The sequence below is a fragment of the Phoca vitulina genome, unplaced genomic scaffold (assembly GCF_004348235.1).
Source record: "Phoca vitulina isolate PV1807 unplaced genomic scaffold, GSC_HSeal_1.0 scaffold6, whole genome shotgun sequence".
Lineage (NCBI taxonomy): Eukaryota > Metazoa > Chordata > Mammalia > Carnivora > Phocidae > Phoca > Phoca vitulina.
This window is the reverse complement of record NW_022589709.1, coordinates 3,294,915-3,307,583: the sequence shown is the minus strand read 5'-3', so window position 1 is coordinate 3,307,583 and position 12,669 is coordinate 3,294,915. Positions and strand designations below refer to the sequence as shown.

At 50.9% G+C, this 12,669-nt stretch overlaps 1 protein-coding gene across 2 annotated transcripts in view; it reads left to right on the top strand.

The window, feature by feature from the left end:
• Window positions 1-9,339, top strand: part of ADAM19 (ADAM metallopeptidase domain 19) — a 79,045-nt gene extending 69,706 nt beyond the window's left edge. The window contains exons 21-23 of one of the 2 annotated variants that reach the window (XM_032403620.1): window positions 72-296; window positions 4,751-4,903; window positions 5,639-9,339. In XM_032403620.1, coding sequence (XP_032259511.1) covers window positions 72-296; window positions 4,751-4,903; window positions 5,639-5,692 — 432 coding nt within the window. In that variant the 3' untranslated portion in view covers window positions 5,693-9,339. Of the gene's footprint in view, window positions 1-71; window positions 297-4,750; window positions 5,502-5,638 lie in introns of those variants that run through there. The other variant, XM_032403619.1, reaches the window with a different exon arrangement.
• The last annotated feature ends 3,330 nt before the right edge of the window (window positions 9,340-12,669 follow it).

Genomic DNA, 12,669 nt, shown 5'->3' with positions numbered 1-12,669 from the left:
AGGGCACCCCTGAGTTTTGCAGCATATTGGGGATTCCTGTTTCTCAGGTATTCCTGGTCTTATGCATACAGGTGACCAACACCCCTGAAACCCTGCGGAAGCCCTCCCAGCCTCCTCCTCGGCCCCCTCCAGACTATCTGCACGGCGGCTCCCCACCTGCGCCATTGCCGATGCACCTCAGCAGGGCTGCTAGGAGCTCCCCAGGGCCCGGGTCCCAAGTAGAGAGGAAGGAGTCATCCAGGAGGCCTCCTCCAAGCCGGCCAGTTCCCCCAGCCCCAAACTGCATCCTCTCCCAGGTAAGTGGGTTCTCGGCAACCCTAGACTAGGGCCGTGCTTTCAAGGCCACCGGCAATAGGGAGTGACAGAGGCTGTGAAGATGGGACTCTGAGGCCGGAGCGGACCGCCTTGCCTGCATTCTGGTAAATGCAGGGAGCACACAGAGCGTGAGACCGGTGAGCATGGAGAAATTGACTCCCCAGGTGGCCCCGAAACTACAGAGGATTTCCTTCAGGGTTGGCCTATTTTATGCCAGACCACTACCTCCCTTCTGGCCCCAGTGAACCTCTGTCAGGTCCCTGTGCTTCTCTTAGTCTTGGCAAATGCTTTGTCTTCTGCCTGGTACCCTCTTTTCTCCTTTTGCATGGCCGGCTCCTATTCATCCTCAGATCTCCTCCTAGAGGCCACTTCCCCCAAGAAGACCTCTCTGACCCCCCAAGCCTGAGTCCGGTGCCCCTGTACTTCTCTCATCATAGTACTTGTCCCACCGAATTGTACCTTCCACTAATCGGGAAGTCAAATGGGGGATGCTAATTCGAAGGCAGGTCAAGGGAGGTGTGGGAAGTGTGTCACCTCCCTGCAGCCTCTTCATCTGGCCTGTCTGTGCTCGGATGGCTCCCACTCTTCTTGCAGAATTTCCCACAGCAGAGACACACACGTTTCCTTCGCAGGGGTCAGGCCTGATGCCTTCCAGAGCCCTCCTATGTGTTCTGGGGGTGACCCCTCAAGTGGGGCAGACGACTTGCTTATTTTCCTCCTAGGATTGCTTTCCTTAGGCATGGTCAGGGGCTCCTCTGGGGTCCTGGCTGACCCCATAAGGTTGGCCCCAGGTCTGGGAGGGTCCCTGGGACATGGGGCAGTGTCATGGTTGGGCAGAGCCGAGAGCATCAGGTTTGGTTCTCCAGTGATGTGAAGCTGCCGCGCTCCCATTTTTCTCATCTGAGGCAGGGGTGGGATGGAAACTGGCCATGCAGAAAAGGGAGGGAAGGGCTGGTAGCGAGAGAGGAGAGGGGGAAGGGAGAAGAGCAAGAGGGCAGAACTGAGGAGAGGAGGCAGAGAGTGCACCAGTCAGTTCAGGAGGCCCTAATTGAGTCCCACCGACCCCCTGACCAGAAGCTTAAACAGCAGAAAGCTATCTTCCCACAGTTCTGGAGGCTAGAAAGCCAAGATCGGGCTGTCGGTAGGGTTGGTTTCTTCTGGCTCACAGGTGGCCACTTTCTCCCGTGTCTTCTGTCAGTCCTTCCTTTGTGCCTCGATGTCCCTGTGTCCAGATTTCCTCTTCTCATGACACCAGTCGGGCTGGATGAAGGCCCGCCTTCATGGCTTCATTTTAACATAATTGCCTCATTAAAGTCCCTGTCTCCAAATACAGTCACATTCTGAGGTCTGGGGACTTAGGGCTGCAACATAGGAGTTGGAAGAGCTAGGATTTCAACCCAGGTCTGACTCCAAACTCTTTACCACCCTGTGTGCCAACTCCTGGGGTCTCCCGAGCTGAATGAGACACCACCCCGTCTTGGGGGCATTCACGGTCCAGATCTCAGCTCCACCGCTTGCTAGCTTGGTGATGGGACCACCCTGGGGAGGTGGTGGCGCAGTTTTGTAACCTCCCTATTCTATTCTCTACAGACATGTAGGAGCTTCTACTCCCTACTGGGCAGTGGTGAGCAAAGCAGACCCTGGCTCTGCATCACAGGCTCACATTCCGCTGGGCAAGAGACCCCAATATGTGTAGTTACCCCAGGGATCAGTGCTGTGAAGGAGACGTTCAGGGTTCTCAGAAAGAGAGTTACAGGGGGACTTGAGCTACTCTGGGAAATCTAGGAAGGCTTCCCTGAGGAGGTAGCATTTAAGCTGAGAGCTGAGGGATGAGTAGGAGTTAGCTGGCTGTGAGGGGCGGGAGAGGAGAGAATTTAACTGGTCCAAGGACCTGCTGATAGGGAGCTCCCTGGGGCCCGAGGAGCTATGAGATGAGGCTGGAGAATTCCTTGGGAAGGGGGTAGTGGTGGGGCATGGTGACATGATCCACTTTGCCATTTATGAGGATTGCTCTTTGGGCTACCTTTTAGGCGGGAGCGGGGTGTAGTGGCTGGGAGGGACCCCCAGATGCTTCTGGGGCCGTTCATCTTCTTTCGTGCCCTGGGTAGGGATTACATAGGTGTGTTCACTTCGTGATTATTCATCTAGTTGTATATTCATGATTCACACTTCTATATGCATATGATACCTCAACTTTAAAACACTGGTTTAAAAAAATGGAAGGGTCACTCCAGCCTCCACTCCAGCCTCCCAGGGGCTGAGACTGGGTGCGTGGACGTCCTAGTCAGAAGGCTGACGTGCTTCCCAGAGGACAGACGATGGGAGCCTGGAGCAGGGGTAGCAGGAGTGCTGGATTGAAGCTGATGGGAGATGCGTAGGAGAGAAAACGGATGGGACTTGGGGAGTAATTGCCAATGCCCCTTGTGTCTGGTCCGTGCAGCTCGGCTGATGGCGGTGCCGCCCCCCGAGTGGGCCGGAGCGCCTCGGGACTGTTGCTGCCTCTGGAAAACTGTGCTGGCTGAGGCCCCTGCAACGTGGCCCGTGGCAGGATGCTCCTGTGGGAGGCCTGGTGTTGCCATGCCCATAAGGCTCCTGCCCAGATACCCGCCCTGCCCCCCGGTTGCTCGTTTTGCACAGCAAGCAGCTCGGGAGCACAGCACTTCCCCACAGCTCCCTGACGTCTGCTCCCAGCTGTTGCCTCCCCCCAGAAGGTCTCTGTCCTGGCCTCCAGCAGCCACCGCCATGTGGCCGCTGTCTGGGCTGCGAGGGTGGGCGATTGCACTGTCCTTGGGGGAAGGCATGGAAGTGGAAAGCATGGCTTTTTGGGCACAAGAATCTGCTATTCTTCTGTTCTTTGAGCTTTAGTTTCTGCTCTCAGTTTTCTGATGGGTGAGAAGCTTCTTTCCCCAAATCCCGCTTCTCTGATTAGCTCCTGCCCTCTCCCTGTGCTTTGCCTTTTGGCCATTGTTAGGCCTGCTAGTGACCTCAGGAAGGGGAATATCAAGGTCTTCGGGCACTGGGACTCCCAGTGCCTGGAATTGGCTTCTGGCTCATGCCTCACAGTCTTGGGGATCTGTGAGTGGTGGTGCCATGGCCCATTCTTTGCCCTGTAAAGAAAAAAAAAATTTTTTTTTTGATCACAAAAGAAATACATATTTGAAGGATTTTGAATCCTAGCTCAGAAATTTATTTTTTTAAGATTTTTTATTTATTCATGAGAGAGAGAGAAGAGAGAGCGTGCACAAGCTGGGGGGAGGGGCAGAGAGAGAGGGAGCCCGATGCAGGGCTCCATCCCAGGACCCCGGGGATCATGACCTGAGCCGAAGGCAGATGTTTAACTAACCGTGCCACCCAGGTACCCCTCAGAGATTTACTTACTCAACTAAATGTGTTGAGTGCTTACTGTGTACTAGGTACTGTCTTGGAAGCTTGAGCTCTATCAGTGAACCAAACAGACAAGGACCTCTGCCCCTGCTTCTGGTCTCATTGGGGGTGGAGAGGCAGAAAAGAAGAAATAAGTAAGTTGTATGGTATTTTGGAGGAGGGAACGTGATATAAAACCCCCCTCAAAAAAAAAGTAGATTGGGATAAAAGGGTCTGGGAATGCTGAATGCCAGAGTGGGGGGTGTTGTAATTTTAAGTAAGGTGGTCAGGGAAGATCTTATTGAGAAGGTAACAAGACAAATATAAAAGCACAAAGTGAAGAATCCCATTAATTGCACCACCCACAGAAAACCAACATGGCAAATGTGGTTTCTTCTTTTAAAAAAAATTTTTTTTATTTACTCAAGTAATACACATATATGCTCATGTTAAAAATAATTGAATGTTCCCCTGGATAGCCCCCTCCCCACTCGCACCCCATCCCTAACCTCTGTTATCAGTTTGGTCTGTATCCTTTCTGACTTTCTTCTGTATATTTACATTTACATTGGTGGGGACAATAGGGGAGGAAGGTGGTGACTTATTTTACATAAACCTGTATGTCAGCTTGCAATGACTCTTGATCATCATTCCACTTCAGCTTGTATGCCCTACTTGATTCTTTTTAACTACCACTTCATTTGTCACTATATAACTTTACTAACTTGTCTATTGATGGACATTTTGGCTGTTTGTAATTGCCTTTGCTATCACAAATAGTGTTGCAAGCAACGTGCTTGCAATTTTGTTTTTGTGCACCTATGCAAATGGTAGGAAGCGGAATGATCAGATTGGAGAATGACCATTTCTCATTTTAACAGATACTGCCAACTTGCTCTCCAAAAAGGCTCTTTCCTGAGCATGTAGACACATATGCACACAATTTGTTTTTAGATAGGACCATACAGTACATCCCCTTTGTCCTCTGATTTGGATCGGTAATATGTTGGGAGCATTTTCTTTCAAACAGGCCCCTCCGGCCTTTGAGTGAAGCTTGTGGCTTTCTCCCCAGGATTTCTCCAGGCCGCGGCCGCCACAGAAGGCACTCCCAGCTAACCCAGTGCCAGGCCGCAAGAGCCTCCCCAGGCCAGGTGGCGCTTCCATCCTGCAGCCCACTGCCGCTACCCGTCTTCAGCCCCGGCCTCTGGCAGCACCTGTCCCAAAGGTGAGTCCTTGGGAGCCCTCAAGAAATAAGCCGGGGCCACAGGGCTCCAGGAGGCAAGAATGTGGTTGAGAAAACAGACCAATTCATGCTTCTTTTGGCAGGGGTATGAATTTCCAGAACAAAAGCCAAGGACAAAAACTTAGTGTTTCTTGGTGCCTGCATGAGAATCCCTTAAGTTAAAGTTGGAGTTTTTTCATTTCCTATGAAAGGTGATGCTAGGAGCCTGAACGATGGTGGCTTCCAACCTGGATCTACAACTCACCCACTCAGTGACTCTGAGCAGATCACTCTCGAGTCTCGCTTTCTTTCCTCTGGATTGCCCCATCAGGCTGCCGTGAAGGTCAAGGCAGTTAGTTTCTATAAACTGCCGGCCTTCGGGAGGCTATTTACAAATGGCCCCTCTTCTTACCTCTTCCCTGGGGCTGACGTTCTCAAGCTGCCAGTCCGGGAGTCGAGGCAGAAGGGAGGAGGTGAGGAAGCTGGCTCGGTTCCCACCAGGCCTGGGAAATCTGTGGGCTGAACTGCAGCTTGGGTTGAGGGCCCCACCTGGCCTCTCACTGGAGGGTTGATAGTCTGGATGCACTGACGTGGTGACAGACTTCTGTGGGAAACCGTTCTTAGCCAACGGTCTATTTATCCTTCTGACCTGTCAAAAGCAAGAAGACAGCTCCCGTTGACTCCACCGGTCAGCATTTAGCTGATCTCTCTCTTGCTCTCTTCTCTTTCTTTCCACAGTTTCCTGAATACAGATCACAGAGGGCTGGGGGGATGATTGGCTCGAAGACCTAGACCCTCTAAAGGGGCTTCTGCCTTTCCTTGAAGACTCTGAACCCCCCCAGAGGATCTGTGGCCATGGAGTCTGGAACAAGCATGTCTGGCCACCTCCAAGTCCTTCCTTCCTCCCCTCTTTCCCTCCTCCTAGAACCACTGCATCTCTGAAAATCTCCTTCTTGACTCATTGCCTCCTTGGCTTCCTGGGAGGCCCAGAGAGACTACTATCCAATGGCATCAAAGTGTTGTTTTGTGCAATATACTGCCCCAGGGAAGGGAGGAGAGAGCACGGAAGAGGATGAATGGCGGCTTCTTCTCCAACCTCCCTTCAGCTGGCCCGTCACCTCAGAGGTGCCAGTGGGGATGATCTGGGCTGTCTGAGCTGATAAGCCCAGCTGGGAAAGGTCCTGTTCAGCCCTTCAGCCCAGGACTTAGCTTGGAGAAGCCATCCATCCACGTCCTATGGTAGAGGGTATGCATCAGAGCTTTCCATTGCTTCTGTCTTCCTTGATGGTCCTAAGCTAGACAGAGGCCGGATGCTTACTCATCCCTTTTAGCTCTGAGATTAAGAGGGGTCAAACCAGCCTCCACTGTGGTCCTGCCCAGGGCTTGGTTGAGGTCGCCACTCCTGGGCCTGTGACCACACGTGACCAAGAGAAGTCCCCCCCCCCCCCCCCAAGGCCCCCCCCCCCCCTTATTCACACGGGTCCCACTGACTCTGACAGGTACTATTTGTGGGCAGTGTAGACAGCAGAGGGAGCACCAGGCTTGGGCCTCCTCTGAGCCAATGCCAAAGGTTGCGGCTCTCAACTCGGAATCATTCTTGGTTGCCTTTTATTTTCTTCTCTTTCCAAGTGCTCGGCACTTTTGATTTCTCCTTCAGAAATTTCTTCTTCCCCGCTCAGACCTACCTAATGTGTGGTGCTGCGTGAGTGGGTCTTCAGCAGTTCCAGCCTCTTGGAAACCTGGTGCTTATGACCTACAAGTGAGGATCCTGCTTCAAGGGTCAGCCACTGGATTTCCTAGGTGGTTCCCAAGAGTGCTTCCAAGAGCATCGAAGCTTTATTTGCCATTGTGTTTTGTGACCTCGGCAGGGCGAGGGTCTTACCCTCTACTCCCTGATGGAAATCTAAGGTAGGTCCTCAGGGATGGCAGCAAAGGGGGCAGCACCCCAGCGTGTCCCTAGGTCTGGTCACTGATTTGAGGCACGATCATTGCCCTCTGAGCGGAGAGCTGACCTGTCTCTAGAGATCTGTAGAGAAGCAACGGTCAACGGTCTTGATGGAACAGAGTCTGAGCTGGGAACACCAGGCTTTTTATCATCCACTTCCTTGTGTTCTTTCTTCTGGTCACTGCCCTTATCTGACCTTTACAGGAAGAACTTGGAGCAGCTGGGGAAATGCCACTCCAATGGGTACTACCCCCCCCCACCCTGGAGCAGGGAAGGAAGGCTATGTGGTGCTCTGCTAAAGTGGACGACTTGTCACTGGAGATGTTCTCTGGTGATGGTCTCCCGCCCCCAGAAGGGTGCTGTGCTGTCCCCACCTCCTGCAGTGAGCCGTTGTTCACTCTTGAAAACCTCAATGCAAGGAAGAAGCTTGAGCTTTCCCTCCCAACCACCAACCCAGGGCCCCCTTACAGTTCTCTACATACAACAGGTGCTCAATAGATGTTCTCGGGTTTTAGACAAGTGGGAGATTTGGCATATGCACCTGGGGGCACACATGGGGTGGATTTAGAAAGATCTCAGGAAAATGAGGCCCTTTTCCCTCAGGTAGTCTGATATTCATGCCTCTGTCTCCCAGACATGGGCCCTGGTTGATCCCCATAGCCAGTTTCCACCTTCCTTGTTGCCTGATTAGGTCAGGGGGCAGCCTTCCATGTAGTTGTGTTGCTCCAAACTGCCCCAGGCCTCAAGGTTGGGTCCCAGAAAACTAAAGGTGAAAACACCCTGGCAAAAAAAAAAAAAAAATCACTCTTATACCCACCTGCATGCCTCACAGACGGTCCTGTGGTATGTCCAGTGTTTCTCCCAGACATGAGGAGATCGAAGGCTCTGAAGTGAAAATGCCACAGCCATTGGGGCTGCATGAGCCTTTCGAACCTGAAATCTGCCCTCCGTGCACACATACCGGAAAGAGCCCAGGGCTGTATTTTCTTGTCTTTCTGTTTTTGTCTTCTGTTATTTTAATACCACCTCCATCCCATAAAATTGTACTGTGAACTGGAAGAAGGTCGAATTTTTAAAATTTGATGGAGACTTTTGGCAGCCCGTTCTATTTACGCTTTCACTTCTGGCTGTGTTCAGGGACCAGGAGTTGCCATTCTCGCAGGCTGGGAAGCCTGCCCGGGAGCAAGAGTGGCCCGAGTGCTCCCTTTTCCCTCCTGTGCCCAAGTGCTGCTTTGAGGTGACAAATAAAAGCAAATATGGCCTTAAGAGGGACTTTATTGGAAAGGATTACTGCAAGGTGGGGAAAGGGAATTTGTAGTCCGGGCAGGGGCTCTAGCAGTAGGGAGGATGCTCAGGTGAACTCCTGCAAGGTCCGCGAGCATCTCAAAGCTCAGAAAGAAGCATCGACGGAGGGGACTTGGCTAGAGAGAACCACAGTTGGGGCGTCCTTGTGCTCAGCCTCCCAGGGAGGGGGCTGCTGTGGGGGGCAGGGGGGCTGTATGCTGGCTCAGGCTGAGTGTGGGTCCAAGTTCAGAGTCGGATGGAGGAGAGGAGCCCAACTAAAGCTTGGAGGAGTTAACCAGCCCTTTGTTCAGATGGAGCTGGATATAAATCTGCCAGTTTGACAACCCTGGAAATGTTTTTCTTAAGAACCGGGGAGCCATCTCTGAAATGTAAACCTCAAGGGAGCTAACATTTCTGTCTCCCTGTCTCAGTGGGAGTTTTATCCCAGGTGCCTGGCTCCAAGTTGTAACTACCTGCTTGCCATCTGTTCTTTTTAGCCTTGTTGACTTCTCCCTATAAAGGCCCTTTTCTGCCTCAGCTCTGAGATGCTTGCAGATCTTACAGGATTGGGGAAGCCCCTTTTCCATACTGCAGTAGCCCCTTGCTGTCTCTTGCAATAATCCTTTTGAATAAAACCTCCCCTTGCCTATGTCCAAATTTATTCTTATTTGGCAAAGGGTATGGAAGACTTGCATATTTTACATTGGGGACCAGTTCAAAAGTCATGATTGTGTTAAATATGCATATAACAGCTCTGCTGGACACCCAAGGGAATGCCAACTGGAAAGGTGCCCCATCCCTAGGGAAGCTTGCTAAGAGGGGTTCTGCAGAATCCAAGCCAGTGTCCCCAAAGTCACCCTTCTGTGCACCCTCTCACACCATCCACTGTGTGTGTATGTATGTGTCTGGGATCTAGGGCAATGTGAATTTTCTTTTTATTTGGAGATCGTTCACGGAAAACAGTTCCTCTTCTCTCTTGTCCACCTATTAATTGTTTACAATATTTGTACATCTATGCAAAATACTTGAATGGGCCATGGTGCCTTTTTTCCTTGTTTGTATTTAATTAAAATAAATTGTCATTTGAAATGTTGTCTGGTTTGGCAATTCTTTATTTGTTGGCTTTAATCTCCCACTGCTCAGCCTGGATAGGAGCCACCCGTGAGGACTCCTCATAAGAGTTCCCACAAAGACCATCAGTCCACCTGTCAGGCCATAATGGAAGACCTGAAACCACAGAAAAGCCTGGGTTTTCCCATGACCAGTCACGGGGGCTGTTTGAATTTGTGCCTGGACATAGGCTGGTCTAGTTTGGTTAGGTCTTGGGTCACTAAAGGCAGGAATGATCCTGGGATTCTCTGCTATGTTTCTTTCCTGCTACACTAATGTGTTTAGGAGACAACCGCGATCCTGTGTTCGCCTCCTCATCCTATTGCTAGGTAAGATGCACTTCAAAGTGGGGAGAGACTTGCTCAAGGTCTGTTGGGCTGGGTGGGCAGGTGCCGAGCCAAGGCTGGGGTTGGGTAGGCTTTCGGACTCCAGAGCCCTGCGTGATAACAGCTCACATCCATTGGTGCCTCTGAGTTGCAAAAGGACCTCACCCTTATTGTCTCATTTGACTCCCACCTCAATTCTAAGGTTCTCTAAGAGAGAATCATAATAACCATGAGAGGAGGTAACATTTACTATTTAACATATGCTGGCTTTGTAGCCTACTTTCTTTATGTGAATGATCTCATTGAATCTTCACAAAAGCCCTGGGAGGTCTTTGGTATCTGATTCTATTTTTCTAACTTCTCAGGGTTTTGAGATTGCCTAAGGATTTCAAAGGCATCAAACACAAATGCTTTACTACAATGCCTGCTCATGAAATTAGCCCCTTACCCAACACCCCTCCCTGCTTAGCACCATCATCTAAACCAGCCGCTAGTCCTAGATTAGTCAGCAACATAATGCATAAAGCCTGGATGGACAGACCTGGGTCCACGTCCCAGCTCTGCTGCTTACTAGATGCGTGAGAGTGGATGACTTCCAGAACCCTGAGGCTCTTTTCGCTATACCTTGGGAATAACACCTCCCTTAAAAGTGCTGTGATCATCAGGGAAGTGCTCCACGTGATAGCACCCACCTGTGCCCGGCACAGGCCAAGGGCTCAGAAACGGCTGACTGCGACAGTTTTAGAGTTGCTCTGCTGGATATGCCAGGGGTTCATTAAGATCTGCTCTGAATCCAGAGCTGGCCCCCAAGAGAGTCTGGGCAAAGAAGGACTATTGGAACAGTATTGTTTCTTCATTCAGTAAATGTTTTTATGAGTACCGACTATGTGTTATGCATTGAGAATAAGCAGCAAATTAAGACCAACTCCGATGGGCCTTCTGTCCAGACAGGGGAAACAGTGCAGATGACAAGAAAAGAAAAGAACAAAGTAATGCCAACCTTCGTTTGGCAACCTTTGGAGAGACACACTGCCTGGTGGTTAAGACTCTAGGCTTAGATTCTTCTGGCTGTTTGACCTTGGGCGATTACTTAACCTCCCTGAGACCCTTTCCTCATATATAAAATGGGGATAAAAAAATATATCTACCTTGGGGATTTGTGAGGACTTAAAGAATTCACATGAAGCTCTTAGTACTGTGCCTGGTTCCCAGTAAGGGCTCAGGCATTAACAAGGGATGAATATCTTCAACGGACTATTCCCAAAACGGCCTTTCCCACTGCAGTGAGGGTGTGCGGCTATGAAAGCTACCGGAGGGACTTACTTGGCAGCCACAACCCTCCAGAGATTGGGCACCAGCCCCTCAGCACCAGACAAACCAGTTTAATTGTTCCGTGTTCAAAGAAGGCCAAGACACAAATATCAAGTAAACATACTCAGAGGTCTTTATTCTTGACCCTGTAGACCACACTCTCAGGGCCCTTAGATGACTGCCATTCTCAAGATCCAACATGTTGCATTGGTTTTAGTTACAGACAGAAATCCACATTCATTAAAAACCGGGGTTTCGAGGCTGGAGGTGCAGGAAGCCAGTCTGTGGGTCAGCCAAGCCTTTGGAGCTTCAAGGCCAGCAAGAGTCCGGCCCGGGTTTGGCTGTGCTTAGGGCATGGGACGTCAACACAGGACACAGGTATAGGGTTATACAGGGGAGGCTCTGTGCCCACCTGGGGGCTGAGGACCAAGCCTTCCCTCTTTACAGATATACTGGCTCTCTTACTTCCCTTTCAATGGTCCTTCAACCAACTCCCATGCTCTTGGAGCTAGAAAGAAGACAAGAAGGAAATTCTCTCTCTCTAGCTGCTCTTGTGTTTTGAAAGCTTCTGGTCAAACGTGAGGGGACTAAAGGCAGTCCCCAGAGCAGATGGTGGTGGGACAGTCATGACCTGCTGCTTCCCAGGGCGGGGAGCTCATCAGTGGGATTGGGTGCTTGGGGGCGATCTGATCAACAGCCAGAATGCACCCCATGCCAAGCCTGCGCCCCATTGGTCACTAAAGTTCAAAGCTGATCCCATTGCTCAGGCCTCTAAGGCTACATCCCAGAAATTACCTGGAGCCCCTTCCACCTGGGTTCTTGGTTGGGCACCAGAGTAAACACAAAAGTTAGCGCCAGGTTTCTAGAGGGCCTATGGCTGCTTTCTGCCAAATCCCAACATTGCTCCTCCTTCTCCCCATCTCCCCAAATCATATTTTGGTTGACTCCTTGAGGAAAAGGAAAGTGTGTTCTGCCAAATTCTATCTTGACAGCCAGACTACTTTTAAGAGCAGTGCAAATGCTGTTCTCTTTCCAGAGCGAGGCAAAATGAAACACTGGGTTGCACCAGCAGAGCTTGGCTGTGGAGGATCTTTTGTTGTTGTTCTTGTCATTTTGTTTTGAGTTCTAAGGTAATTGCCTGAATGTCTCAGTGACAACTCCTTTGGCCAGAAAGAGAGATGGAAGGGGCAGGGATTGGGGCAGAGTGGACGGAAAATAAGATGCTGACCTCCAGGCTGGAGTGCTCCGGGAATGGGGTTGGTGGAAATGTTCCTTGAGACATCAGATGGTTTTCACAGTAAGAAGGTCAGCTGAGGTCATGCTTTTGTCTCCAAAGACCAAGTGGCAAAAGCAGCAGGACGTGTCACATTAGTTGTCAGCTCTGGATGGGGGGGGCGGGGCGGGGCATGATGAATTGCTGTCTGGGCCTCTAGGAACCCGCTGCACTTCATCCTTGGGCCGAGGAATGGGATTCAGTCTCAGGAGAACCAGTGCTAAGGATTTCCCGACAACCAGCATCTCAGGGAAGGTCTTGGCCTGTGCTACATTCAACGGGTCAAATTCTCTCTTCTTCCCAACAACACAGCAATAGCACTGAGGAAACAAGTGGGAAGGGAGGTCCAGGGGACCTGCTGGCACCAATGTATTTGGTCACTGAGGCTGTTTCCACGAAGTTCTGCCACCACCACTCACTGGGTAGGGACTTTTCTTCTAGAAACAGTGATGAGGTATAAATGAACATCTCAAGAAAAGAGAGCCCATTGGTAACAGGGCTGGTGAAAATACCCAGGTGC